At 53.6% G+C, this 27257-nt stretch overlaps 1 protein-coding gene and 1 long non-coding RNA gene across 2 annotated transcripts; one reads left to right on the forward strand and one right to left on the reverse strand.

Moving 5' to 3' along the window:
• Positions 1 to 3520: 3520 nt before the first annotated feature.
• NPPC (natriuretic peptide C) lies at positions 3521 to 10371 on the reverse strand. Its single transcript, XM_048865049.2, has 3 exons — positions 10096 to 10371; positions 8210 to 8508; positions 3521 to 4027 (listed from the first exon to the last, which is right to left on the reverse strand). Exons 1-2 carry the CDS (start codon positions 10333 to 10335, stop codon positions 8230 to 8232), a joined length of 519 nt encoding a protein of 172 aa, XP_048721006.1. The 5' UTR covers positions 10336 to 10371; the 3' UTR covers positions 3521 to 4027; positions 8210 to 8229.
• Positions 6913 to 27041, forward strand: LOC125643006 (uncharacterized). Its single transcript, XR_007358555.2, has 4 exons — positions 6913 to 7006; positions 7483 to 7630; positions 24823 to 24927; positions 25788 to 27041. It is a non-coding gene; the product is annotated as an uncharacterized LOC125643006 (long non-coding RNA).
• Positions 27042 to 27257: the final 216 nt, after the last annotated feature.

Genomic DNA, 27257 nt, shown 5'->3' on the forward strand with positions numbered 1-27257 from the left:
CCTGAGCCCAGCCCCTACAGTAAAATCGTGGGGTTGCTCCTTTCCAGCATCCCTGACAAAGCTCTGGCTGCAGATCATGAGGGCATCAGTGACAGCAGGGTAACATGCTCGCTGCCCACTCAAGGAGGCTGGTTGCCCAGGATGCTGCTAACTACAGTTTGTGGGCAGGGACACTGGGGGGGGGGCCCTTAATACTAACCCCCCCATGCCCCTCCAGACACACTTCCCCTAGCTCTGCCTAGCACCACCCTTCCCTGAGCCCACCTTTGACCAGTCTGTCTCCAATCCCTGGGCCATTTTGAGCAGGAGTCCCAACCTCTCACCCTTTCATTGCCTGCCTCCTTTTGCTTGTCCCTGGGACACCCCTGCTTGGCGGGAGGGGGAGCCAGAAGCAAGCCCTGGATGAGCCTGAAGCCTTGAGATCAGGAATTGTGATTGCCCCGGGCATAGCCAAATCCAATGTAGTTCGAGGCCACGGGCGAGTGAAGCCCTCAGGCCTGCTGTGCGGTAACCCAGTGGCAGCGCTGGCAACTGGGCAGATGGGCTCTTTCTCTTCGTTCCCTTAATTGGATGCGTCATTTGTCTCGCATTTTCCTCCCACTGAGCCCCTGTCAGGGAGACCTAATTGGGGCCTTCTCAGATGCTCACTGTGCGCTAATGAGCCGTCTATGCTTCAGAGACTGACCACTCGGTGTTGCCTGCTGCCTGCCTGCCTGCCAGGCAGGGGAAAGTGAGTTAGGAGAAGGAGCCCGGGTAGCCTCCCTGAAATCAGCCTTCTTTTTGCCCCCCATCCGTTGGATTCACCTCATTGGTTATGCAGTAGATGGTGCTATGAGCAGGTAAACTATCTCTCTGAGGTACTCTGGCCCCCAGCGCTGTGATGTCCGAGCCCCTCACAGACACTGGGAGGCAGGGCAGTGCTGTTATCCCCATTATACAGATGGGGAAGCTGAGGCCTATCTCCTCAAAGGTATTAGGAACCTAAGCTCATTTGAAGGTCAGGGCCTCAGTAGGGTGACCAGATAGAGAGTGTGAAAACTTGGAACAGGGGCTCGGGGGTAATAGGTGCTAATATAAGAAAAAGCCCTGAATATCAGGACTGTCCCTACAAAACTGGGACATCTGGTCACCCTAACCCTCAGTGCCTTGCCCAAGGTTCCGCAGGAAGTCTGGCAGAGCCAGGGTGTCCCAAGTCTTAGGCTCCTACCCTAACCACTGGGCCATCCTTCCCCTCTGCCCAGCTAACAGCGGGACATCCGTGTCCCCTCAGCTGTGTTCTGTTAATGAGGCCTGGCTCCCCAATCTCGGGACTGATCAGTTCTAGTGAGTTAGTGGCAGGAGCTGGCCTAAAGCCCTGGCAGCCTCTCTATCCTTCCTGAACACGTACAGCCTGGGCAGTAGCGGGTGTGCTACACCCCCAGCAGGGCATGCTTCATGCCCCATTCTGAAGGAGCCATGGCTTTGCAGGAGAGGGGACTCCAGTCTCCGAGGTGCACTTAAGCCTGGGCCTCTCTGCTGAGGCAGCAAACAAAAGGGCCTGTGAGTTCCAGCTGGGGTAACGGATTTTGTGCTGCGAACCTCCTGTCCGCTGGGATGTTGGCTGAGGTCCACCAGCTCATTGCATGGAAGGCCACCCAACAGCTATCGGGTGGTGCCATTTTAGTCCCTAGATTTGAAGCAATAATCTAACGGTGCAAGAGAACCGTATCCCATTCCCAGCCAGGGCCCTGCTATTGGACAGTCTCTATTTTAGCTTCATACACAGTAAGCCTGTTCCTGGAATGGATGAGTACCACCATCCATCCTGGTCTATCACCCTGTCCTTCCCTGGTACTCTGGGTGGGGCTTCATTCTGTTAACAGGTTCGTTCCTTGCTTTCCCTGGGATTTGCTGTCTTGGTGTGAGGAGTATGGTTTAATATATCCTCCTCTAACAAGGAGCCTTTTACGAGGGCATTGGGCAGGTCCCCTCTTTCCTGGAAGGCCACAGGGGCTGCAGACTGTACATTGGGAACTGCAGTACCTGGATGTAGTCTACAAAGGCAGAGATGCAGTTAACATAGCAGCAAATCTGTGATTACATAGAAAACTCTGTGGTGAGGATGCTATGTGGTTGTGGTGGTTCCCAACCAGCAATGTCTTAGAAGGGCTTTCAGACACAGATGTTCCCCCTCCAGCCAGACTCTGTCTTAGGACAGATGCTGACTATCTTCTTGATGGGTACGTGGTTGCTGTTTGCTCTTACAAAGTCAGAAGTGTTCCTTGGATCATTGGCACCCTGCTGAGTGAGCTGTCACATGTACAGGCAAAATCCTCCAAGCTTAGCAGATCAACAAGCCAGCTGTTTTCTACAGTGAGGGGGTCTGGCTGTAGGTTTTATAGTTCTCTGACTGCTGGCAAGGAAAGGCAGTACCCTGTCTGTGGGTCTCTGTGACCCCCGGCCAAACTGTGGCTGAGGAGAGGGATCGCTCTGCCTGTAGGTCTCCATAGCTCTGAGTCCGCTGCCTTTCTTTTTGCCCATGGCCCATTGCTACCTGGGTCAGAGCAGTCACTGAGCCTGGCTGAAACACATGGCTGGGAGCCTGCTGCTCCTCTCTAAAGCTTCTTCAAAGATTGAGGCCAAGGAGCTTCTCTGCAGGATCTATGCTTGGGGTTTTTTTGGTCCTCTTTATGTTTTCTTTAAAGCTCAGAGTCATTTTAATGCTCTAGTATTTCATGCACTTTACAGAGCAAGAAGCTGTAGCAACACCTGTGTCATGACTCCTTAGCAGGCTGCCCGCCGTGTATTTGTCTGTCTGCTTGTTGTCTTAAGCACCGTGAAATAAATCTGCTCGAGAAAGGGAATATCAACAAGCCACTTAATAATCAACTCCATCTTAGAATAACAGTGGCCACCCAGCATCCAGGGTCTCTTTCCCACTAACACTAATGGGCCTGATCCAAAGCCCATTTCAGGCTTTCCATCAGTTTCAGTGGGTGTTGGGTCCTGCTCTGTACTCAGTGGTTATCTACCTATGGAGTATCTCAAATTATTTAATGAACTAAGGGCTCCGTCCTACAGACCATAGGGAGGCAAAATCCATATTTAAATCAATAGGCCAGAGTCTGCTCTGCTACCCAATGTAAATCCAGAGTAAATCAATTGAAAGTGATGGACTTACTCCAGATTTACATTGATCAGGAGCTGGCCCACTGGGTAAGTTGCCTGAGGCCCCAGTTCTGCAATAAACTCCTCAAGGGTGGGCCCTGCACAAATTCAGAGGTTAATGCAGCTGCACCCAGGCACGGGCATGCTACTGTTGAGAGTTCACAACAGGATTGGGCCCTGATTAAATGATTTCAGGATCGGAGCCATAATTATTTCCTCACTGAGCACCCTGCGGGAGGGGGCAAAGGCTAAATCGCTCGCTCGCACTCTGCTCTTAAAAAGAATATACTGCTTCCCTGCTGTTAAAATGAACTAATCTGGCACTTTAAAGAAAGTGACTCAATCCAATAAATGAAGACAGGTTACAAAATGCCACATGGAATGATACATTGTTTTGGTTTTTTGGTTTTTACACATTTTTCAACTATTTAGGAAAAAAAGTTACACTGCTCGACTCCTTTCATTTAGTTACATAAATAAAATTTTTATAAATATCTCTTTATAAACAATATATAAATAGCTTTACAACATAAATACATTTATGCGTGACATGGATTTTCAAACAGCAATGTTATACAGCTGGCTTCATCAGTCTTTTGGAAAAGCACTGTCCTTTGTCCTGGTGATGTTTGTATAGAATATATATATATATATGTGTATATATATATATATATTTATATATATACATATATATATATATGATAGAACTTTTTAATCTTAAAAAAATAAGAAAACCGAAACAGCTGGTGTCATGACTCCTCGTACCGAAAAGAAAAACACAACCATGTCGTCTGTCCCATTTCCGGTGTTCTCTGCTCCTCTAGGTGTCGGCTGGGGAGTGGCCGGACATGGCCATAGGGGGGGAAATGTATTCAAAGCCCTGAAACAAACAAGAACAGGAAAATGCCCATTAGTATTTGCTTTGTGGACAGCTTCCCCTCAGCACATAGTGCCCCCCCATAACAGTCCCAAGAGATGTTGGCATTGGGAAGTGAATGGGAGTAGGGGCCGCCCTACTGGTGGGATCAGGCCCCAAGCGTGCCATCTGCCTGCCCGAGCGCTGCCCGCCAGCTTCCCTGCTGGTAGCACTTAAAGGCTGAATCCTGTGTTGCTGCCTGCAGCTGTCCTGACTCCAGTTGGAGTTTTCCCTAATTAAAAGCCATATAAGGCCCTGCAGATTGGAGCTGTCGGTTATCTGTACAGCCACGTTGCTGTGTGCCTGATGCAGAGCTAGTCCTTCCCACCTGCAAAGAACTTTACAGACACAAAGGGGCTGCATCTAGCAGCTAAATCAGTGTGCACGGGAAGGCCTCTGCGCAGGGCTTCCACCACCACTCAGAGCAGGTGGCAGAGATCTGGCCTGTGGCACAGATCTGGCCTGTGGCATGCTGCTGGGTCTTGTCGCCAGGCTCGTGCCCTGTGTTCTCAGGCTGTGCCACTGGGGCAGCAGAGCAGGCCCCTTGATGTGCAGCTATAAAAGAATTTTCTCTCTGGGGAGAGTTTGGTACAAATGTACATTTCAGAGCTCCAGGTGGGGGTTTTCTTTCCCAAGTCCTGAGCTGGCCTGCTCCCTGCCTGGATAATCCCTTTAGATCACTCTCCGGGCAACAGCAGATGGTGGGACAACAAGAGCCGAGCCCCTGTTGCTGTTTCTTATGTGCGGACCCACTAGCAAGCATAAAAGTTACTGGTGTCTGATGTTTGGGCACACACAGAGATATACACCTGGCCTCTCAAGTTCAGACTTCAAAATGCCAGTTTGAAATTAAGAGTGTCTCTGATTTCTTGTGTTAGGGCTGAATCTCTAAATTTTTCCATTTGCCTTGTTTTGCAAACGGCCATGGCCTATGAGGCAGATCCTTAGCAGATGCAAATAGGTCATGCTTCGTTGATTTCAACAGAACTATGCCAATTTAGACCAGAGGTGGATCTGTGCCCAGCTAGATTATTGCAGGAACTTAGCCTATTGTGCTTGTGTGTAAAAGTGCCTGACACACCTGTGGCCCTGCAGAAAGAAATAACTCGTGGCTTGGATTGCAAACAAGAGTGACCCCAAATGCTTAGTGTATCTGCATGTTGCCTGCTTAAAGAACCAGAGCCAGAATCAGAGCCCTTGGACGCTGCTTAGGGAACATACAGTATACTCACACAGTCAGCCAGCAGTCGGGAAACCACTAGTATCCCAAAGGCTATCCTGTTATTGCTGATCAATGTGGTCATTGCTTGAAAGTAAAAATTCTGTTTCACATGGGAAATGTTTACAATGCAACTTTGCCTGGAGACTTTTCACAGTCTAATACCTGACCAGATACCAAGGATGGGCTGGCAAAGGGATCTCTCAGGAGCTGTGTAAATGAACTGGAGAAGACTCAAATGTAAAACGAATGTTTCAAAATAAATGAATGGGAATATGGCTCAGAGCAAACCCTTCAGCCAAGGCATCCTTCACTCTCCTAAGCTACAGAAAATATCTTGCTACCCGTCCGAGCCCCCTCGGCCTTCATTGGGCGCACACGCTGGGTGAGTAATGTCTTTTATTGGATCAGCTTCTGCTGGTGAAAGAGACGAACTTTGGAACTTACACAGAGCTCATGGAGCACAGGGCATTTATGCAAGACACCTGTGACTCTGCAGCTATACTTAGAAGCGGACTCTGTTAGTTTCCATGGACTCCTCAGGGGTCAAGTTTAAATAGGAAAGAAGCCTGGGGAAATCTCTACTTAACTGTCTAGGAGGCATTTATCAATGGCAGGGTTTTGATACATAGATGTGGTGAAGAGCTCATACAGTGAGGTTGCTGGGGGGGAGGGGATTTACAGCAGGGGAGTATACGGGGTAGTTTTCTAGGATTGTAAAGCATCAATACCATCTTCTGACTTTCTGCTCTTACTACAAGAGGGGGGCATGGCATATAAGCAAATACCAACCATAGGACTTAATCTGTACAGTTCACAGACTAATTAACTGTCCAGTTAGTACCAGTCCTGCCAGGCAGCACCCCCTCCTTGGGAATCTAGGTCTATACAGCGCACGGTCCCTCTGGTGCCTGCTGTGAACACCCTGACAAAGCTACACTAACGTATCCCACAGCAGTGGACCCAACCATAGCAGAAACGCTGATAGACACTGTCATGGCTGGACCATCCCTGCAGTATTTTGGTTGTTAAATCAGGGCAGGTGCAGCGATTCCAAGCAATAGACATTGTTGCTATGTACTGTACATACAGTAGATTCGCAGGCATGTATGTGTGTGTATATATAATCTTCCAAGTTTGTGCCAAATCTTTAGAACAGTAGCAGTGCTAATTATAATTACCCATCGCCTCCAATTTAGGAGTAAACAGGTGCAAGCCAAATCTGGGGGAGGTTGCATGAAAAAGTGTCCAGTCCCATAGATTTGGGACCGGGTGTCCTTTGAAATCGGAGGAATTTATCACTATATATTACAGTCCCATGCACCCCAAAATAAAGGATCGACAAGCACACCTAAGCTGCATGGCCAAGTACCTGGATGTCTGCTCTCCTTGAAGCAGGAGTAATTCCACTGAAGCCAGTGGCGTTATACCAGAGGGAGCGCAGAATCAGAAGCCTGGGACAGCACAAATGTCATTTCATGCTTTCAGGTTGCCTCCCTCTTGGACACAGAGAGAGACAGAGTCTTGTCTAAAATCCATGTTCCGCTGTCTGGTCTCACCCAGGACAGATTAAATCAACAGCCCCACCAGAAGAGAGAGCACCCTGTGGTTACCTCCGCGGAGGGTTGGCGTTGGAAAGGCTTGTCCTAACCATGGTATGACTCTGTGCTCATTATGACGGCACCCAGCCCCATAGCACCCCCAACCACCCAGTGGCAGTGATGGTAAGTGAATGCCCAGGAGTGTTTAGCTGGAGATAGGCAACGCACCTAAAAGAAGAACAAGAAATTGGGCAGACTGGGCAATACCCTTCTTAAAAAGACAGCTGCTTGCAGCAGCCCCAGCCCCAAGCACTACTGTCGTGCGACTGTAGGCGAACCCGCTCTCCCCAACATGCTCATAGTTCCAAGCGTCTAGATGCCACCATGATGGGCCCTAAAGAACGCACTAGAACAGGCAAAGGAGTCAACTTGCACAGTTGAAGAGTCACATCTTGACTCGTAGTAAAGGGTCAAAGAGGCAGGACTTCAGCTAAGCTGCCCTTTGAGCAGCCTGATTTTCAGTCTGGGACTTTGATCCCTGGCACGTTTTGGGGTGGGGGCGTTCTGTACAAATTGAAAAAGTGTTTTTTACTCTCCCAGCTATTTTCTAGTTTGTCTTCTCAGATCTTTTTTTTTTTTTTTTTTTTGCTTCTCTGCAGAGACCAGTTGTTCGGGTGAACCCAACCGAATTGTGTAACGTGCCCCCCAGCCGTGCTCGGACCTTAGAGAGAGGGGGCTGCCTGCAGAGAGGAGCACGGAGGCTATGGGGATGGGCGTCTGGCAAACACCTTTGATAGTTCCAAGGAGGTGAGGCTGTAGCTTGACCCTAATGGCCTTGCCAGACCAAAACCAGGCATCACACACTTCCCTAGGCTCTCGTCCCTATTGAATATAAGGGTGACTGCAATCCGCTGTGTGGCCCCTGGGCCTTGTTTCACCCTGCCCCATTGTGCGTCCTGCTGGTTCCCACCACCCTGCCCCAGCGGTGGCTGCATTTCTGCCATGGGAGAGACACTCCCTGTATTGATACAGGGTCCGGGCCTGCAGCCCTTCCCAGAGGATTCAGTGCTCTGGGGTGTCCCTACACCTCTGAGGGCCAGAAGCTGGGACTGGCTCACTCCAGGGCTCTGATCTCTGCATTCCCTCTGAAGCATCTGGCCCCGGTAAGAGCCAGGTCACTGGTCCGGATGGACCCTTGGTCTGAGCCAGCCTGGTGGCTTTGGCCGGCCCAGGGCAGGGCAGACAGTGGGGGGGGGGGCGGGACTGGGGCATTCAGAGGCTATGATGGGGGGGGGGGCGGGGAGGCAGCTAGACCCAGGGGGCTGCGGGGACCCCGCGGCCGGTGCGTGGCAGGTGCACGGGGGCGCGGCTGCAGGGGGCACTCACCGCCGCCAGGGGTCGCCGCTCTAGCAGCCCAGGCCGCTCATGGAGCCGATCCGGTCCAGCTTGAGGCCGAAGCAGCCCTTGGACAGGCCCTTCTTGCTGACGCCCTTGTGCCGCCGCGTGCCGGGGTAGTCGCGCAGCAGCCGGGCCCAGGCGGCCCGGGACTTGGTGTCCGCGCGCAGCTCCCGCAGCAGCCGCGAGCCCGAGCCCCGGCCGCCGCCGCCGCCGCCCGCCGTCTCCCCTCGCTCGCGGCCCGCGGCCGGGCTCTCCGCCAGCTCGTGTCCCGGCGAGCTCCGGGGGGGCTGCAGGGCAGAGCGCAGGGGCAGGATGCCGTGAAAGCAGCACAGACCCCCGGCCCCGGTTCCACCCCCGCCCCGTCCCGAGCCCCCCGGTTCCAACCCCCCCCCCGGCCCCGGTTCCAACCCCTGAGCCCGTCCCGAGCCCCACGGCCCCGATTCCAACACCCTGAGCCCATCCCGGCCCCGATTCCAGCCCTCCGGCCCCGGTTCCAACCCCCCGAGCCCCTCGGCCCTGGTTCCACCCCCCCAGCCCGTCCCGAGCCCCCCGGTGCCAACCCCCCCCCGGCCCTGGTTGCAGCCCCCCGAGCCCCGGTTCCAACCCCCCGAGCCCGTCCCGAGCCCCACGGCCCCGATTCCAACCCCCTGAGCCCAACCCGGCCCCGATTCCAGCCCTCCGGCCCCGGTTCCAACCCCCCGAGCCCCTCGGCCCTGGTTCCACCCCCCCAGCCCGTCCCGAGCCCCCCGGTGCCAACCCCCCCCCCGGCCCCGGTTGCAGCCCCTGAGCCCGTCCCGAGCCCCACAGGCCCGATTCCAACACCCTGAGCCCATCCCGGCCCCGATTCCAGCCCTCCGGCCCCGGTTCCAAGCCCCCGAGCCCCTCGGCCCTGGTTCCACCCCCCCCAGCCCGTCCCGAGCCCCCCGGTGCCAACCCCCCCCCGGCCCCGGTTGCAGCCCCCCGAGCCCCGGTTCCAACCCCCCGAGCCCGTCCCGAGCCCCACGGCTCCGATTCCAACCCCCTGAGCCCAACCCGGCCCCGATTCCAGCCCCAGGGACCCCCCCACTACTAGTTCCCAGAGCCGGGAAACGTGGCGCTAGGGGACTCGGTGCCCCCCCACCCCCCCCGCCGGCTTGCACGCTCCCCAGGAGCCCGGTTCTCTCGGGCATCTCCCCGCCCACCCGTAGGTTGGTGCAGCTGAACCCGGTGCCCCCTCCCCGAGCTTTTCCCTTGCGCCCGAGTCCCGACCCCGTCGGGTCCCAGCCCCCTGCAAGCTGCTGCTGCCTCCTGCAATCTGCACTTCGGGCCCGTTCTGCACCTGCCGCCCGCCCCGCAGCCCACCCGCCCCTGACACCCCCCGCCCCGGCGGCTGGACAGTGACACCCCGCAGGTCAGGGCTCAAACCGGGGGACTCGCGGCTCAGGGAGGGGCGGCTCCGCTCCCAGCGCCCTGGTCCCTCAGCACCAGGGGGCTGGAAAGCAGAGTTCAGCCCGGCCACCGCCGGAGCAGCCCTGTCCCCGCTGATGTCCCAGAGCCTGGGGCTCCTTGACCGGGGGACACGCAGGGAGACCCAGAGACCCAGCAGCAGCAAAAGGGTTAAGTGGCGGGGAGCTCCAGAGAGTGGGAGGCTGCAGCGGGATGGGGGGGGGCGGCTGGGGATGCGGGGTTGGGATGGGGGAGATCTGCCCCCTCCTAACCCAGAAGCCCTAGCAGCGGAGAAGCAGCAAGCAGGGCTAAGGGGGCAAAGGAGCCACCCCCTCCCCGTTGTCAAAGTTCCCCTAACTCCTCGCCTCTCCCTCCGGGGGATCCCCCCGCAGCGCGGTGGGGAGGAGGGGCCCCTGTCCCGTCCCTGCCCGGAGCAGCCCCCCGCTTACCTTCTGCTGGGGCTGAGTTGCCGGTCTCGCCTCCAGCCTGACGGACAGCAGAGCCAGGGAAAGTCCACAAGCCAGGAAGTGTGAGATCCGCATCCTGGGGGGCAGGGCCCGGGGGTCACCGCGGCCCCGCTGGGAGAGGGAGTCACCGCAAAACCCGAGCCAAAGTTCCGCGCTGCGAGTCGGTCCCGGCTGCCTCCTTGCAAGTGCGGAGCTCGCGCTCGGGGCTTCTCCTTCATTCATTTATAACCCAACCTGCCCGGTGATGTCATCGGCGCAGCCAGGTCCAATCCAGCCCCCTGCTTAACAATAGCAGGGATCTCGGCTTGGTCTCACTTGGCAGGAACAAATGACACATCGCGGGGGGGGGAGGAGGGGGGGCTCGCTTTTTTCGGGCAGAATTGGCCTTTCAGAAAGTAACCCTCCCCCCCCAGCCCTTTCCATTGGGATCCTGGGGGCTCCGGCCCCTTGGGCAGGCAGCACTGGGATTGCATGGGGGGGGGGGGCTTTGTGGGGGGGGGTCTCTGCTGCCTTTGCGAGCCGTGGCGCTTGCGGGTTGGGAGCGCGGCCGGGCGCTGAGCGGAGAACAGGGGCAGAGCCGACGGGGGAGCCCAAAGGACCAGGGCAGCCGCTGGCCAGCCCCAGCCCCCAGCCCGCTCCTGGGGAAGGCCAGCCCCAGCCCCCAGCCCCCAGCCCGCTCCTGGGGAAGGCCAGCCTGGCGCGAGCAATCTGCTTCTCATTTGGAGCTTTTCATTAAAAAAAAAAAAGAAAAGGCGGAAATCTGGCGGCTCCAGACAAGTGTTTTTTGACATGGGGGGGGAGCTCCCAGTTTGCCCCCCCCCCCCCCCCGCCGCCCCAGAGGCTGCCTGCCCCGCTTTGGGGGCTTCCCCCTTACAGCGCTCACCTGCCAGGAGGTTGCAATTTGAGGCTGGGGCTTTGGAGAGACCCGGACCCCTGGTGCCCCCCCCCCGCAGCTGGTCTCAGCTGATCCCTTTGCTCCAGTATCTGCACGGGCCAGGGAGCGGGGGCTGCCGGGGCTGAGCCCGCTCCGCAGTGACTAGCTCTGGTGCCTGTCCCGAGCTGGCAGAGGGGTTTGCGCCCCCCCGCTTGGACCCAGCACCGGACTTGCGACGCACCAAATCGGGCGTGTGGGGAGCCCCTGGTACCGGGCACTGTCTTTCCTGCCGGGGCTTCTTTGGCTTGGGCGCCGCTCCCCCCGCGCTGCGGTTCCGCTGGGGGCTGGGCGCGCGGTGGGGTGCAGCGAGCTCCCCGACACCCCGGGCTTCACTCCCCAGCCTCTCCGAGCGAGTGGGGCAGGAGCCCCCAGGCTGCCCCAGGCGGGGAGCGGAGCGACTGGGCGGAAGGGGGCACGGGCCGCTCGAGGGCAGGGTTGCAGGAGGGCTGAGCCGCGGCGGGCGGCTGCCCCTGCTCCCCGGCGCCAGGCGCTCGCTCCGGGGGCTGTCGGGGGCCCGCGCGGTGCAGGGACGGAGCCCCGGGCGCTAGGCTCGGACCCCGGCTCGGGCTCGCGTTCTCCCAGGGCGCCGCCACGGAGCACCCCGGGGCATCGCTAGGGCCGGGGGGAGCCGCCCGGTCCCCGCCGCACAGCCAGGAGGCAGGCGGGGCTGGGCCAGGACAGGTGCTAGCCGGCAGAGCCGGTCCCTTTGCCCCGGGAGAAGCTAGCTGGGGGGCGCTGATTACTCAGCGGGGATCCATCGCTGGCAGCCGTGTCTGGGGCCAGGCCTGCGCCCCCCACCCGGCTGAGCGCAGGGAGACAGGGCCCATCCCTCCCCGGGGCTACTGGGCACACACCGGCCCTGTGAACAAGGAACTGGAAGGGGAGGATCTCGGGTCCTTTTGCCGTCCTCGTTGCCAGGCTGAGATGGTTTGAGCTGCTTTCAGCTCAAGGGTTTGCTCCTGGGGAGTTTTGTGTGGTGGGCAGATAAAGGAGATTGGAGGGTTCCCGGTGAGGATAGGCACTCCAGGGCATCCCTTCAGCAGCGGTGTAACTGAGATCAGAATTTGGCCCAATATATTATTTTCTGGCTAGAACTTACTTTTCTTTCCAAAAGAGCCTGTACAAGGGATCTAGCCGGGACTCTGAAATGCAGCCACCTCTGGGGGTGGAAGGAGGCAGCTTTTGAACAGCTCACAGCAACACTGGGCCGTTTAGGAGAGGAAGGGAAGAAAGGCAGGCGGAATGCGAGTGGGAGACCAGAGTCAACTCCCCAGCAGTGGCTGCATTTCAGTGATCTCTGGAAACCCCCTTTGGGATCGACTGCCCCAAAGTGTTAGTATTAAGGCCCTGCTTATGCTCCTGGTTGGGAAGGGGCACTTGGCGGTGTCTAACCAAGGCACTGTGCACTGATCTGGTCTGAAACGGCACCCCTAGTCCCTCCCATGCAGAATCCACCACGGGGACACGGGGACCCAGCTCAGAGGGGGTAATCGGAGAATCTGTGGGTGCCACTTGCTAAGGTGCCCGCTGCCAGGTTACGCAGGACTGCAGGGATCGCCACGGGGCTGCATCATGCCCTGGCTGAGGCTCAGCCAGTGCCTTGCTGCGGGCTGGGGGCTGGCCATGTTTTCCAAGCCAGGTGCCTGGGGTTGGGCAGGGTCAGGCAAAGGGAAGAGCCATGCATGCGAGAATCCCAGGAGGAAGTGATTACCTCATATCCATCGCTCTGAAAAATGCCAGCACTGTAAGGGTTAAACTGAAGGTTCCCGCCTAAGCCACAGGTGATTGCAGTGATGTGTTTTGCGGCTTGGGTTGGAGTAAACTAGAAAAGGAAGGAAGTGCAAATGGTCTCATCCATCCGTATCTGGCAATTAGACAGGGCCAGCGCACAGGTCCACAGAAAGGCTGGTAGCCAGGGGAGCTGTTGGATTCTAATCTCTGACCTATCACAGGCCTTGCTGGACATCACCACAAACCCACTAGGGTCATCTAAGGCCTTGTCCCTCCACCTCAGACTAGTGTTCGGGAACCTCCTGGCTGGTCAGTGACGTTCCCTGAGCTATGAGAGCAGTGGCCCCCTACCTGGAACAGAGTTTGAGGAGGAGAAGGACTTTGCAACTTCCTGGCTAACATTTTGATTGAAATATTGAGCAGTAAAGCCATGGCGAACTGGTTCAAAAGCCAAGTGGGAAAAGTCTGATGCTGGGTTCAACACATCCAGAGATGTTATGACATGTGAACAACTAAATTGGATCTGGATTAATGGCTACTGCTTGGCAAAGGACTTCAGCTTAGGTGCTGGAAAAGCAAGAATGGTGCATGTGTAAATGAATTAATCAGAGATGGGGCCATGCTGCCAGCATGATGGAGGGTGAGCTGCAGACCCTTGCCTGGTGCATGTGATGATAGTCTCTGTCCAGCCACACAAAGGACTCAAACCTTTTTTGCTGAGGTTGTTTAAAACGCAGTTTCAAACCAGTGCAGCTTCAAAGATTTTAAACACCGTTTTGACTGTAGGTCAAAAGTGGGTTGAAAGCTCGGGAACGATGTTCTAACCTCAGCTCATTTGACATCATGCCAACAAACGTGAAATCCAGCCCAAGGGGGACTGGGCCAAAGAAGTGGCAAACAAACAACTGTCCTTGTCCCTCTCATTTTCTCTTTATTTAGGGGATAATTTTCTCTATTGGCTTGTGGCCTGGGCTGGCGGTTGCCCTGACTTATGCCTCATCTAATTCCCTCAGCTCCGGTGGAGGTACGCAGGCCACAAGCCAAGGCATGGCATGGGCCATCCTGATGTGAAGGGAGAGCACAGGTAACAGGTTCCTAGCTCAAACCCCATGCAGGGGAAGTTTGCTTATTAGACCCTTGATTTCAATGGAAGTTAGACACCTAAATATCTTTGAGGGTCTGGGCCTGTGTCAATATCAGTCAGAAAATAACAGGACAATGGGCAGCTGGATCACAAGCAAGAGGTTCAAGATGCCCATAAAGTCGGCTGATCTCTGGCCCTGGATGCAGCCCCAGCGTGGTGACCATTTTTCTCGTGATGCCAGTGCCCCAGGGAGTTCCCATTCAGGCTGATTTGAGGCCAACCCAAAAACTGGTGAAAGACTCCCCTTGACTTCAGAGGGCTTTGGCTCAGGCCTGTGGTGCACAGAGTACCTGGCCTGAGCAGTGGCGGTGAAGGGGTTAATCTCAAACCTTTGCAGCAGCTGGGAAGTGTCGCTGTCCCATGGGAAGGAATTTCCAGGCCACTGGCTTTATGGGGGGGGGCTGCTCCGCTCATTGACGTAGTCACTGTCTCCTGAAACAACCTGCCTCCCGGTGTTCTGGGCACAGGTGCTATGCTTCCAGGCTGGCACTGTCTTGGGAACAAGCAGATGAAACCCCGCCCGCCCCCTCCCCTTACCCCTGTGGGCCCGGGGATGACAGTACACCAGAGATTTTGCCCTCACCAGCCACAGCAGTGTCAGAGCTTTAATAACAAGAGGGGGGGCAGGTGCTAGTGGGCCTGATCCTCATCTCATTGACTCTGCTTCTACCCCAGGGGTAACTCCACTGGCTTCAAGGGAGTCACTCCTGATCGACACCGGCACGACCGCAGAATCGGGCCCAGTTAGCGTGACATGATTGCTGGTGCCTTGAAAGCACCGGCCACAGAAATCTCACCTGTGCCCGTGAGCAGAGAGGCTGAAGCAGCAGCTCCCACTCGTTTGCAGAGACAGCCCCAGGCCTGGCCTTGGGGAACATGTCGGGGTGTCTCCTTCAAGAATGTGCCCAGCAGTGAATCTGTGGCCATCTTCCCTCAAAGCCATTTAGCATCGGGCACATGTAGTTAGGGTAACCAGACAGCAAGTGTGAAAAATTGGGACAGGGTTGGGGGTAATAGGAGCCTATATAAGAAAAAGACCCAAAAGTTGGGACTGTCCCTATAAAATTGGGACATCTGGTCACCCTACCTGTAGTATCACTGCGTGTGAAGGGGGTATGGGAAGAAGAGGGGTCTAAGTGTCCCCACAGCAGCTGTCTTCTTCTGAACCCCACTGGGGTGGGAGTGGGCAGGAAGGGGGATTTTGTTGGGATAAGAGAACCCAGTGAGGTTTGGGACCTCCTGCCCTTTATGGGGAAGTTCTTGTGATTTAATTAAATATTGTGTCAGAGAAGGGGGCAAAGTTCAAGGATTTTAGGCTCCAGATGAAGGGTTTGTACTTATTAAAAGGGGGCTTTGCAAAATCGGCTGTGAAGAGATTGTTTGAAGAGGGTCGGTCGGTGAGGAGAGGGGAGGGGATTTCGTGGGGCTCTCAGTCTTCCCCTGCAGCACTGAAAGGCCAAACACTCCAGCACAGGCGAGGGCAGGAGATGCACAGAGTGAACCTGCCCCGACTGGTTTCACTGTCCTGGCTGGGGCACAACCAGTAGCAAGGAAGGTGAAATGGCAATTCGTTGTTTTTTTTTTAACCCCTCCCAGTTTCCATCCTCTCGACCGTCGTTCGCAGTAACATGGGCCAGCATTTTCAGCCCTAGGTGCTCAAAGTTGGTCATTTAAATGCAAAGGGAGCCGTGAATGAGAGGATCCTGGTTTTCAAAGGTGCTCTCAAGGCTGATGGGAGGACAAGGGCTCCGCACATGTGAAAACTGAGTTACAAACCGAGTTACACCCTCCAAAGTGTCCAGGTACCTAAGCTCTCACTGATTTAGAGGATCTAGGCTGAGATCTGGCTTTAGGTGCCTTGCTGTAGACACCTCTGTTTGAAAACTTTGTCCCCGGTTTCTGACATGCCTGGGCACGTCTGAGCTTTATCTTGCCAGTTTCCAGTTTCCTTGCTGCACAGGGTTTGGAATTCAAGAACGGAGGAAATTCAGATTGGTTCTAGATTCCTCCAACCCCTTTCCAGGTAGCTGTTCTTTCCTTTGGGTCCATAACAGGGCACTGGTCCTTGGGCACATGCATGGCCCAGTGCAGCTGTCCTAAGGCTGGCTCTTAGGGGAATTGGGCTCACCTGTGCCTGATGTAGCCAGTCAGGTGACAGAGCTACATGATATAAGGTAAGCCTGGCAGCTGGCTTTGCAGTAAGTCTAGGGAGCCTGCTGGTGGGGGAGTGGGTTGGTAGAAAAAGGCTGATGGAGAACAGACGTCTGCTGGGGGAAGCTGTCAGTGAGAGTCCTAGCTGCAAGGGATAAAATGGACGGTTAATGTAGCTTTGGAGGAAGGCTGTGGGAAAATCTGCACCAGGTGTGGAAGGATTACTTGAGGTGGGGGACAAGAACCATGGGACTCTGAGGTGCAAACACTGAAGGAGGGTGGCACGGAAGCTGCACCAGGTGATACTTGTTTTTCAGAAACTGCTGCTTTGTTAGTAAACCCCAGGAAGGCTGGCGTTATTGGGGGAACCACCAGTGCTGTGTGTGTGGGAGGGTGTTTGTCTGACTGACTCCAGGGGTAACCGGAAGCAGTGGATGCATCTGGCACTAGAGGGGTGAGGCCTTGCTGCAGAGCCATTGATCAAATCAGATGGGGGACTGGCGGAGCAGAGAGAGGCCCCTGTCTTGCATTGCTCCTGTTCTTGTCGGCTTTTGGGGCAGAGATGTGATGCTGGATCCCCCTTCCCTGACAACCAGCAGGAATCGGGCCCTGTATGTCTGCTATCTGCCCAACCAATCATCTCCCCACCCTCGCCCACTTCCCCAGTAAACTTCTGTTAAATTTTGTCTTTACTACTTAATAAAGATTAGTGACAGTGTTTTAGGCAAAGGGCAATAAGGTTCACCCAGGTGGGCGTGTGGTAGAAGCTAATGCCTACAGCACAAGGTAGGAATGACTCCCTAGTGAGCTCGTATGAAAAACTGTCACTTACGCTGTTTACAGTGGGCTTTTCCCTTCGTGGCTATAGGTTGGCATGGCTCTTTAACGTCCGTGGAGCTGTGCGAACTGAAACCAGCTGCACATTTGGTCCATGAATTATTTCAGACCCTCTTTTGTTTGTGCTATGCAAGGTTTCCTTCCCAGTGCCCTGAGCCTCTGCAGTTTGGCCTCTGCTTGTCCCCACTGGGCTATCCTTGGGTCGATGCTGCAGTGTACAGGAATCTTAGGGTGACCGGACGTCCTGATATTAGGAGCTTTGTCTTATATATGCAACTACCCCCACCCCTTGCAAAAAAAAGTGTGGTGATTTTTCATACTTGCTATCTGGTCACCCTAGGGAATCTTCTGTCATTTTGTTCTGTCTGATCCGGGTGCCCTAATCTCTTTGCTGTTTCCTCGTGTGTCCCCTTTTGTCTGTTTCTTTGCCTTGGGGCTAAATCCAGGGCTGGATCAGTGAGCTGACAGGGGGAAATGTAGTCCTTCGTTGAATAGGGGGAAAATGAAGCTATCCCACTTTTTGTGGGGACAAGGTTGGGTTCTTTTCCCTTCCACTCCCCATGCCATGGTGATGGTATGCGCCATTCTTCCCCCTGCATTTCCCCCTCCTGCGTCCCAGTCGGCATTTTTGAGGAGTGAGGGTCTGGTGTAATTACCCCTAACTTTAATAATTATTAGTATCCTGGTAATGCCTCAAGGCTCCAGTGGAGATCAGGGTCACACTGTGCTGGATGCTACACAAACATGTAGTCAGGAGTCCCTGCCCAAAGACTGGACAGTCTAAAGAGAAGGTGGGTGAGCTATCTTGTACTGGACCACGTTCTGTTGGTGGAAGAGACCGAGACAAATGTTTGAGGCCCACATTGCTCGTCAGGTTTGGGAAAGGTAATCCGTGCGTCCCGGCTAAATACAAGGTGGAGCAGATTGTTAGGGCTTGTCTACATTGGAAGCGCTAAAGAGTAGATGTTATGGCCTGGCCTACACTAAAACGTTGGGTTGACCCAGCTTCGTCCCTCAGGGGTGTGTAAAAGCCACACCCCTCGGCGCTGCAGGTAAGCCGACCTACCCCTGGTCTCGCAGCCAGCGGTAGGTCAAGGGAAGCATTCGTCCAAGCGGCCGCCTCTCGGGGCAGTGGATCAGCCAAGCTGACGGGAGAACCCTTCTGTCAGTGTCGGTTGTGTCTACAGGGGAGCAGCGATGGAGCCGTAGTGCTTCAAGTGTAGACAAGCCCTGCCTAGGCCGTGGGGGGTGGGTGTGTGTCTCCTGTCACTGAAGTGAACGCACCTCCCTGAGAGGCTGCAGCTAGGTTGACGGAAGAATTCTTCTGCTGTCTGCACCAGGGGAATTCTTCATGCCCCTGAGCGAGAAAGCTGTGCTGATGTCAGGTCCCAGTGTCGACCAGCCCTTAAGCATAGGAGTTAAGACCTGTTGCGAGGGGCCATTCAGTGGGCCATTAACACCTGTGCAGCCATAGGACAAAGGAGGGTTAGTGGGTTACAAAGGCCTGGTCTACGCTAGGAAATTAGGTCTGTATAACTACGCTGCTCAAGGGTGTGAAAAATCCACCCAGCTGAGCGATGCACTTAAACTGACCTAACCCCAGTGTAGACAATGCTAGGAGAATGCTCCTGTTGGCCGAACCACTGCCTCTTCGGGAGGTGGCTTACCTGTGTTCCCAGGAGAACCCCTCCTGTCGGCATAGGTAGTGTCTTCACTGAAGCAGTGCAGCATTTTAAGTGTAGGCAAGCCCAGAGTGTTATAAAGAGATGCAAAACCAGTCTCTCTATTGAGTCCTTGATTTTGAGGAATGGTCGATGCTGGCAACTTACAATGGCATAGCTCTGTGTCTCTGGGGTGTGAAAAATCCCCACGTAGCTAAACTGACCTAATCCCCCGGGTAGATGGTGCTAGGTGGACACCTCGGAGTGGTGGATTTACTACGGCGACTGGAGAACCCCTCCTGTCAGCGTAGGTAGGGTGGACACTGAAGCGTTGCAGCCATCCAGCTGCACCGCTGTGGTGTTTTAAGCATAGACAAGTCCTTAGTGTCTAGCAAAGTAATGAATTTAAGCTCCCAGGCTTGTCTGTTGAAGGCGTTGTGCAGGTTTCCTTTGAGGGCTGAGAGGTCAGGTGTGGAGTGGTCATTTTGTGGAAAGCGTTTGCCTGCGAGTGTTTTGATCTTTTGTTGTTTTTCTGTGTGAGCGTAGGGACTGTCTGGTTTCACCCATGCAGCTGCTCTTGCAGCGTTTGATGCGCTGGGTGAGGTACACCATGTTGCGATAGGCATGTGTGAGACTCGGGGGGGTCTCTTCCACCAACAGAAGTTGGCCCAATGAAATACCTTATCTCGCCCACCTGCCTCTCTCATATCCTGGTACCCACCCAGCTACAACAGCACTGCCAAGGACAGACCCAGGACGGATTAGAGAGCGAGTAGACTTGCTCACAGGAGGAGCTAAATTTCCCTAGTCCCAGTCCAGCACCTTAACCACAACACCATCCTCCCTCTGAGTCTGAGCATGACTGGCCCCTCCTGTTCAGCACCAAGCTGTAACGAGGTGCCCCCGGGGTCTATGCTGTAATGCGCTACGTGCACGGCTGGGATGGGCAAGCAGGCCTTCACTAGTCGTGTCGTAGCGCTCTGTATTGGATGACGATGCGTGTCCCGTCTTGGCAGTAGGCTGGATAAGGCTGTCTTTGCTGACGGGAACTGTCATCAGTTCCCGGATTTCTCTTCTCCACGAGCCTTCTGGCTGGTCCTGTAACTTCCCTTTCCTGTCTTTACTGACTTTCGACATACCCGTGTGCCAGGGAGCCTGGGGAAGGGTGGGGTGGTGGTGGCGGCAATGGCAATGAAACTAATGGGACCCTTTGAGCAGGGGAGGCTCTTCAGACCAATGACCCAGGAAGAAGAGAGGGCCACAAGTCCTGCTAGCGTATGTCCAGGACATAGTGAGGATGTTAGAGGGCAAGAGAGACGCTCCTGCTAAGTTCATGCTTTGCCTTCTGTAGTTCCAGAAACCAAATCCGTGTGTGTCTCAAACTGCACACCAGTGCCTGAGGCCTCGACACCTCACAGAGGACGTTCTCCTCAGAGCTTATACTCATGTTGACCTTCTTCAGAAGCTAACCACTGGGCTTGCTCGTCTTGTTTTCTGCTCTTCTGAGGGAGGGGTGTTTGTCTGGGATCCTCCTCTGGCCCACCTCCACTCACAAGCCTTGTATCAGGTTGACAAGGCTGGATCTGCTGCTACTGCTCCCGCCCCCCGTCTTTGGCCCCCCCGGGATCAGCTTGTGTTACTTTCCCAGGTAAGTCATTTCTGTAGCTGCCGTGGGAATGTCCCATCGTCATGGGGAGGGGTGGGGGGGAGAGAGAGGCCGGTGCAGTGAGGAATAGGAGAGGAAGCCTCCAAGACACCATCTCTGTTCCCATGTAGCTCCCAGTCTTTGAAACATGTGTGAATCCGCAGCTAAGCTTCCCTGGCGTCTGGGCTGGTGCCTGGAGACTGGGCCGCGGCAGGGAAGAGGATATGTGAGTGAATGGGAGGTGGTGGGCACAGGCTGGTACTGGAGTCTCAGGCGGGTACGACCGGGGCAGTTGCTCTCCAAGGCTGAACTCTAGTCAGGGGTGAGGGAAAGGTGAGGGAGGGAACAAGAATGGCCCCGCCATGAACCGCGACCTGAGCAGATTTATGCGCCACGGATGATGCCGGCGGAGGCTGCTGTGCAGCTTTGCAGTCCAGATAACGGCGTGTTGTTTTGGCTCTGGACGTGCCTGGGAAATGAAGCGGGTGATATTGCTATTCCTGTGGAGAGCCATTTATTCTGGGGACGGTGGGGTGGGGTGCGGGTCCGGCTGCCACACGAAAGTTCAGGGCCTGTGTGGACGTGCTGTGCTCCACAGAGCTAACCTTTTGCAACCAGACAGAATAACAATGTGAACCAGCTAGGATATAATGCCCAGTGTTTGCTTGAGATACAAAGGCACAGGGCTTTCACATGAGGTAATACTGATAAGTTACGCTTGCATTCACTCCTCAGCCTGCCAGAAAGCAGCGTGGCCAGCCTGTCAGCTGCTTGCGGGCGAGGCTTGGGCAGCCAGATTGGAGCTAGCATGCAGGGAGTGCTGAGTCGGCAGGACGAGGGCTGCCGTGGCCGCTGGCCGCAGGGTCTCTGACTGAGGATGACACGATGCTCCCCTCCCTTCTCAGCTCTTGGCATCCCTAAGGGCAGAATCATGAGCATTTTCTGTCCCAACCCGCTGCTGTTCTAACCCTTTCAGTGTGTGTGTGAGGCAGTGGTGTCAAAGCAGAAGTGGGCATGTGTGATGAGCTTTGGGGGGTTTGTGTAGGCATGGCATTTCCCTGGATGGCTCGAGGATGCACAGAGTACATGGCACAGGCTAGAGGAGAGTGGCTAATTAGCCCCTGGCTCACTCTGGTGCTTTGCCTATACAGGTATGTACAGGGCCCCCAGTACCACAGACCCTCACTGTCTCTGATGTTGAGCACCCCTGGGAGGCAGGGCAGTGCTCTCATCTCCACTTTACAGATGGGGAACTGAGATACAGACGCAGGAGCAGGTTTTTAAAGGCATTAGGGCCTAGCTTCGTCTTTAGGCATCTAACTACCTTTAAAAATCCGGCCCTAAGTGTCTCACCCACAGTCACAAAGGGATTCCGCTGAGGTCACTGAAGGCCCAGCCTTGTGCCCTAACCACTGGACCATCCTTCCTCCATCTAGACTCCTGTCTCTTCAGTCCCTTTACGGCTCCTTTGCTATCCTCGTTCAGCAGTTTGACGTTTCCCCTTCCGTTTGCTCTGCTACCACTGCAGGATGGGCTACGGAAAGAGGGATACGTTTCTCGCTAGCCCATCGCATTCTCCTCAACTGTTTATACTGCAGCTTTTGCATCTGTTGCTTGCCGCACGACATTTGTCATGGGCTAGTGCTGGGCCGAGTGGGTGCTTTGCAGAGGGGTCTAGGCAAGGCCCTGGCTCCAGTGAGTCTGCAAGCTAATTTAGACTTAAACTAAGCCATTTAAGACTGAGGGTAGAATTCCACTCTAATGTAAGCAGGGACAACTTCATTCACTTCAGTAGAGGGATCTGGTTCTGAGGTGAGCCCTTTAAGTCTGACCTAAACATTGTACTACTTAGGCAGGCAATCATACTCTCCAGGGTATTCAGTTTGAGTTGGAGAGAACATGCTAGAAAATGTGCCATAGGGAGAAATCCTGTCTTGGCACCTGGTTGTAGCACAAGGTAGGTCTCTTTCTTCTTTCTCCTTCCTGGGACTGATCCTCCACGGCCTTGGCATGTGGTCACTTACAGGTGGACAAAGCACAATCAGATCAGAAGTCTCCCATTTTGCATCCACTTTGACCAGTGTAAATAATGGCACAAAATACAAGGCAAGGGAGATTCAGGCCCTCAGATTCTGATCTTTCTCCTGCTGAATTCACCACCCCAAAAGATCTGGTGCCTATAAGAAATCAGCTGGACTGAGTAGAGGGGCCCAGTCAATTATGTAATTACAAAATGATTAGCTACAATTTTATGCAAAAATATGTCTATGATAGACAGTATATGTTGTTTTCCTCTCCCCCCCGCTTTGTAAGTTTTGTCATCCTAGATCATGAGCTCTTTGGGGTAGGGATCATGTCTCCCTCTTTGTAGTGCCTCGCCCAGGGACCCTGACCTGATCTGGGCCTCTGGGTGCTACCATCATATAAATATTTAATAATAGTCCATAGTACCTCATGTCTTGCCAGGAGACTATTCTGACATCACCAAAGAGGACTCAGTTGTCAGGTGGCATTTCAGAAACAGATGCACTCTTAAGAGAAACTGATCTGTTCTCAGGCAAATACATTTTGGACTTCATCCTGGTCTTGCATACTCTGTCTTGACATTGAGGCAACTCCATTAGCTTTACTGGAGTCACTCCTGATTCACCCTCATGTAAATGAAGTCAGATCAGGTGTTCCTTCCTTAGTAAAGAAGAAAGCTCTAGAGAAGCCCAACTGTTTGTAAAGGTGGAGCTTTATTTCAAAGATTTCCAGGAAGTGTTGGCTGCTCTGTCAGGCATTGTAACACGTACTGTAGTGTTCTCTCAATTATTTCTTCATCGACCACTTGCCCTAGCCATCAGGTATTGCCGGAGGGAATGATGGTGAGATAATCACGCACTGGGGGAATGCAAGCCAATGTGCCAAGCTGGGCTTGGTGTTGCAAAACACCTTGTGAATGAGAGAGCTACCCTATAACCTCTTCACACTTCAGTTGTCACCTGTGAGGGGCGGGGTGGATGGGAATGACCCAGTGGCTGTTGCTGAGATTCCTTGTACTTGAATTCCCGTTGAAGGGTGCTGGCAATTGTGGTGTATTGAAAACTCATAGTTATAGGCTGTTGCTGTTGACTTCAGAGGGCTTTCCTGGTCCTGCTGGCAGGCGAGGGGGCTCTGAAGGGAAGGGTGTAATCGGGGCCCAGCAGCAGGCAGCCTGCAGCCAGACAGTCTAGAGTAAGGTGAGGGGACTTGAGCCTCTCGGTCATAGGGTTCTTGCATGTGACCATTCTGAATTCTCAGAAATAAGGTTGCGTTATGTCGTTTACTTTTTTACCAAACTTCTTGTGGGAGGGTGTGAACGTAACGGAAATCTTCCAACTGGAATGTGAACAACCGTTTGTTTCCCCTCTAAAACCATAAACCAAAGTCGATTTCGTGAACGGTGAGATGGAGAGGAGGAAAAAACTCCAACTCACCACTCCCCTACTGGGCTTTTCTCTGATCTGGTGTGCTGAGACCCCAAATAGGAGATTATTTTATTATTAGTAGCACTTATTACATTAAGTGCCAGCAATGAGTGTGATTGTGTATGACACAGGAAAACACAGTCCCTGCCCCACAGAACTCGGTCTAAAAGTTTACAGTCTATGGACTATAGAACACACTTTAGTGACCGGGGAGAGAAGGGGTGCTGCCTAGCAAGGAAATCAAAATCACAAAGGCAAAAGCCACTATCACCCCGCTTCCTGTGATCAGCCCCCCTGGAGCTGGTGGCCTATCGGGGCACAATGGCCTCTGTTGCTGCTTCTGTGGCTGCTGCCCTTGGGGAGCTGTCCAGCAGACGAACCCCATCCAGAAGCACAGCATGAGGTCACGGCTACAGACCAGCCCTGGGCAGGCCACGGCAATGCGCACAAACACACCCCCACCACCTGGGGCCCCTTCGTCCATTTCCTTCTGCGAAATGCACGAGCGCTCCGGTCGAGCCAGCAGGAACGAAAGTGCTTGCAGCTGGTGGCACCATCTGGTGCTCGTCTGATTCCTGCCAAAGAACAGTTGTCCCCTTCCCCGACAGTTGTGAGGGAAGTTAGAGAATCAGAGAGTGACTCAGTGACAAGGGGTGGAAAGTGAGGGCAGAGGCTCCAACAACTGAGTATGTTTAGAGAGGGTTATTGGTGGTGGTGATGCCAGTGTCCACCCACAGGCATGACCCTGCCTCCCCCAGATGTCTTCCACTTTCTCGGCAACAACCAAGGGTCGAGCGCCTCAAATATCTGTTTAGCAAACACTCCCAAAATCATGTGTGTGCCATCTCGGCACAGCTGTAGCTGTGCCACGGCTGATCCCCCTTAACCCCGCGCCACAGGCCAATTGCTTTACTTAGGCTAGGCTGGGAGAGAAGGGGGGAGATCCTTTGCAAAGAGAGCAAGTCCCTGCAATTATGCGCCTTAGGGGAGCCTGCGGCATACAGCACCCAGGGACCTGACTGACAGATGACACATGCCCTCAGGCTGCAGTCAGATCTACATGGAGTGGTAGGTGCCCACTTTGTTGGGACCCGGTAGCTGATGCTAACAGGGTTAAGGAAACTTCTTCCTCACTGCCTTGCTTTCTTGTCCTGAAGATGCTACGTCACTGACAGCTGCTGGCAGAGCTCCTTCCCCTGACAGCACTGGACCTGACAGGCTTTCGCTGCCAAGGAGTGGAACCAGCTGTGCGGAAGGCAAAGGTGAGGTACTCGCTGAGTTAACCCCTCACTCACCAGCTCCCCTTTTATAAGTGTTGCCAAAGCTGCTGACCTCTGCAAGGTTTAGAGGCAGCTGGAAAGTGGGGGCCCACACTCCCATAGTGCCTCCCTTTTATGGCTGCTCAAACCATCAGTTATGTGTGCAAATGGACACTTGCATATGCAAGTTGGGGAACTGCATGCCTAATCCGCTGAATTTATGCAGCCAAATGATTGCATGTGTATGCAACATAGCTTCTTTGACAACCTGGTCTCACTCACACAGGCTGTCCTTTCAAGTGCAGGTCTCCATCTTCCTCTCCTATCTGTTCCCATAACAGCATCACTTATTGGTAGGGGTGAGAGTGGTGTGGCAGGTCAGGCTTCTTGAACAGATCCCAGTGTTGGAACCTGTGATGAGTTTGCACCTCTTGGACACCTGGAAGCTCCTCTCTCTGCTCTGCCTTCCTGACTCAACACAACCAGTAGATGAAGTCACGCAAATTTCAGTGTCTCATCAGAAAGCCGGGAGGGGTGACCCACAGTTGTTCTGAGAATCTATTCTGGAATTCTCTTCACTCTGGCTAGCTGAAAGTGATCTTTGCCTTTATGGTTGGGGAGTGTGTGGAAGGTTTCTTGACTCCGGTGAACATCTCAGGCTAGGGATGTTGTTTCTGGAGGTCCCATATCAAGACTTCCACTCCAGAATGCGAGTTCCATCTCTCCATGCTGGTGCTCAGATAGCATGGTGATGAGCTTGATATAAATGCCTAGAGAGATGTAAGACAGAATTAGAACAAATATGGCATGCAGCTTCTTTTATTCTTATTTAACCTGTATGTGAATTCTATTGCTGGTGAAAGATGGCAGGCTGGAGACCAAAATCCTCAAATCGCTTCTGGGATAGATACAGCGCTGGACCTCATGGTGCTCCGCAAAAGTGCCTCCACTCTGAGCTAGAGGGGCCCTGTGGAATTCAGCCTTCGTGACCAACTTTCAGCTTTGGCCTCCCCACCGAGACCTCCAAGAAGGGCTCCAACAAGTGGCAGTTGTGGGAGTGGTTTGTGTGATGTGCACACGTCCATACGAATGGCACTGAGATCCTCATCTCCTGTTATATGGGGAAACCAAACCGCCATGAGGAGGGAAGAACTTCTAGCTTTCACTGACCTGGGCTTTAAACTGGTGACCATAGAGGTAAGACTGTATTACAGGACCAGCTGAATCCCATTGAAATTAATGGAAAGCTGACTTCAGTGTGTAGGACCTGGCCTCTATAGCACAGCACCAAAGATAACCCTCTGACCCTCTTCCTGGCCAGGCCTGATGGTGAGTTTGTCATCAAGCTAAAACTACATTTCCCTCATTTTTCTGTCCATCTTACTTGTGCCCCTGGGTTGTGGGTAATGACTTGTTGTGTCCTCCCCATGCTGTGTGCCACGGTGGAGGAGGAATTTACTGTGGTGGGGAGAAGGGGTGGTGTTTTCTATTGTCTATGCTGGTTTATTTCAAGGAAGAATTTTCTCATCTTGTGTTTGGAGCAGATTTAAACCCTGTGATGTTCAATTCATACCTCTAACGTGCCTTACAGCCCACACAGTTAGCCTTTTGTTGTAATCCAATCTGCATTCCTGTAGTAATAACTCTTAGCTCTGCTTCAGCTCCTTCCACAGGAGGAGCTCGGAACCCCACAAAATTACTTGATGGAAATAGGAGAACTATCAATAATACAGAAAAGGCAGAAGAGTTCAATAAATCTGTTCTGTGTTTGGGGGAAAAAGACATTGTCAGAACTCTTTCCATTCCACTAGTATCTTGGAAGGATGTTAAACAGCAGCTACTAAAGTATACACTTTTAAATTAGTTGATCTAGATAACTTGTACCCAAGAGTTTCAAAAGAGCTGGCTGAGGAGTTCGCTGGACCATTAATATTGATTTTCAATAAGTCTTGGAACAGCAGGAAAGTTCTAGAAGAAAGCTAATGTTATGCTAACATTTAAAAAGGGTAAATGGGATGACGCAGATAATTATAGGTTTACTGGTCTGACATCAATCCTGTACAAGATAATCAAGTGGTTGATATGGGATTCAATTAATAAAGAATTAAATGAGAATAATGTAATTTATGCCATTCAATATAGTTTATGGAAAATGGATCCTGTCAAATTAACTTTATCTTTTTTGATGAGATTACAAGTTTGGTTGATAAAGGTAATATGCCTAGACTTCTATAGGTCATTGGACTTGGTACCACACGACATTTTGATTTATAAAACTAGAAAGATATAAAATTAATATGGCACAAATTATACGGATTAACTGATAACTCTCA

The sequence above is a fragment of the Caretta caretta genome, chromosome 9, assembly GCF_965140235.1.
Source record: "Caretta caretta isolate rCarCar2 chromosome 9, rCarCar1.hap1, whole genome shotgun sequence".
Classification (NCBI taxonomy): Eukaryota; Metazoa; Chordata; order Testudines; family Cheloniidae; genus Caretta; species Caretta caretta.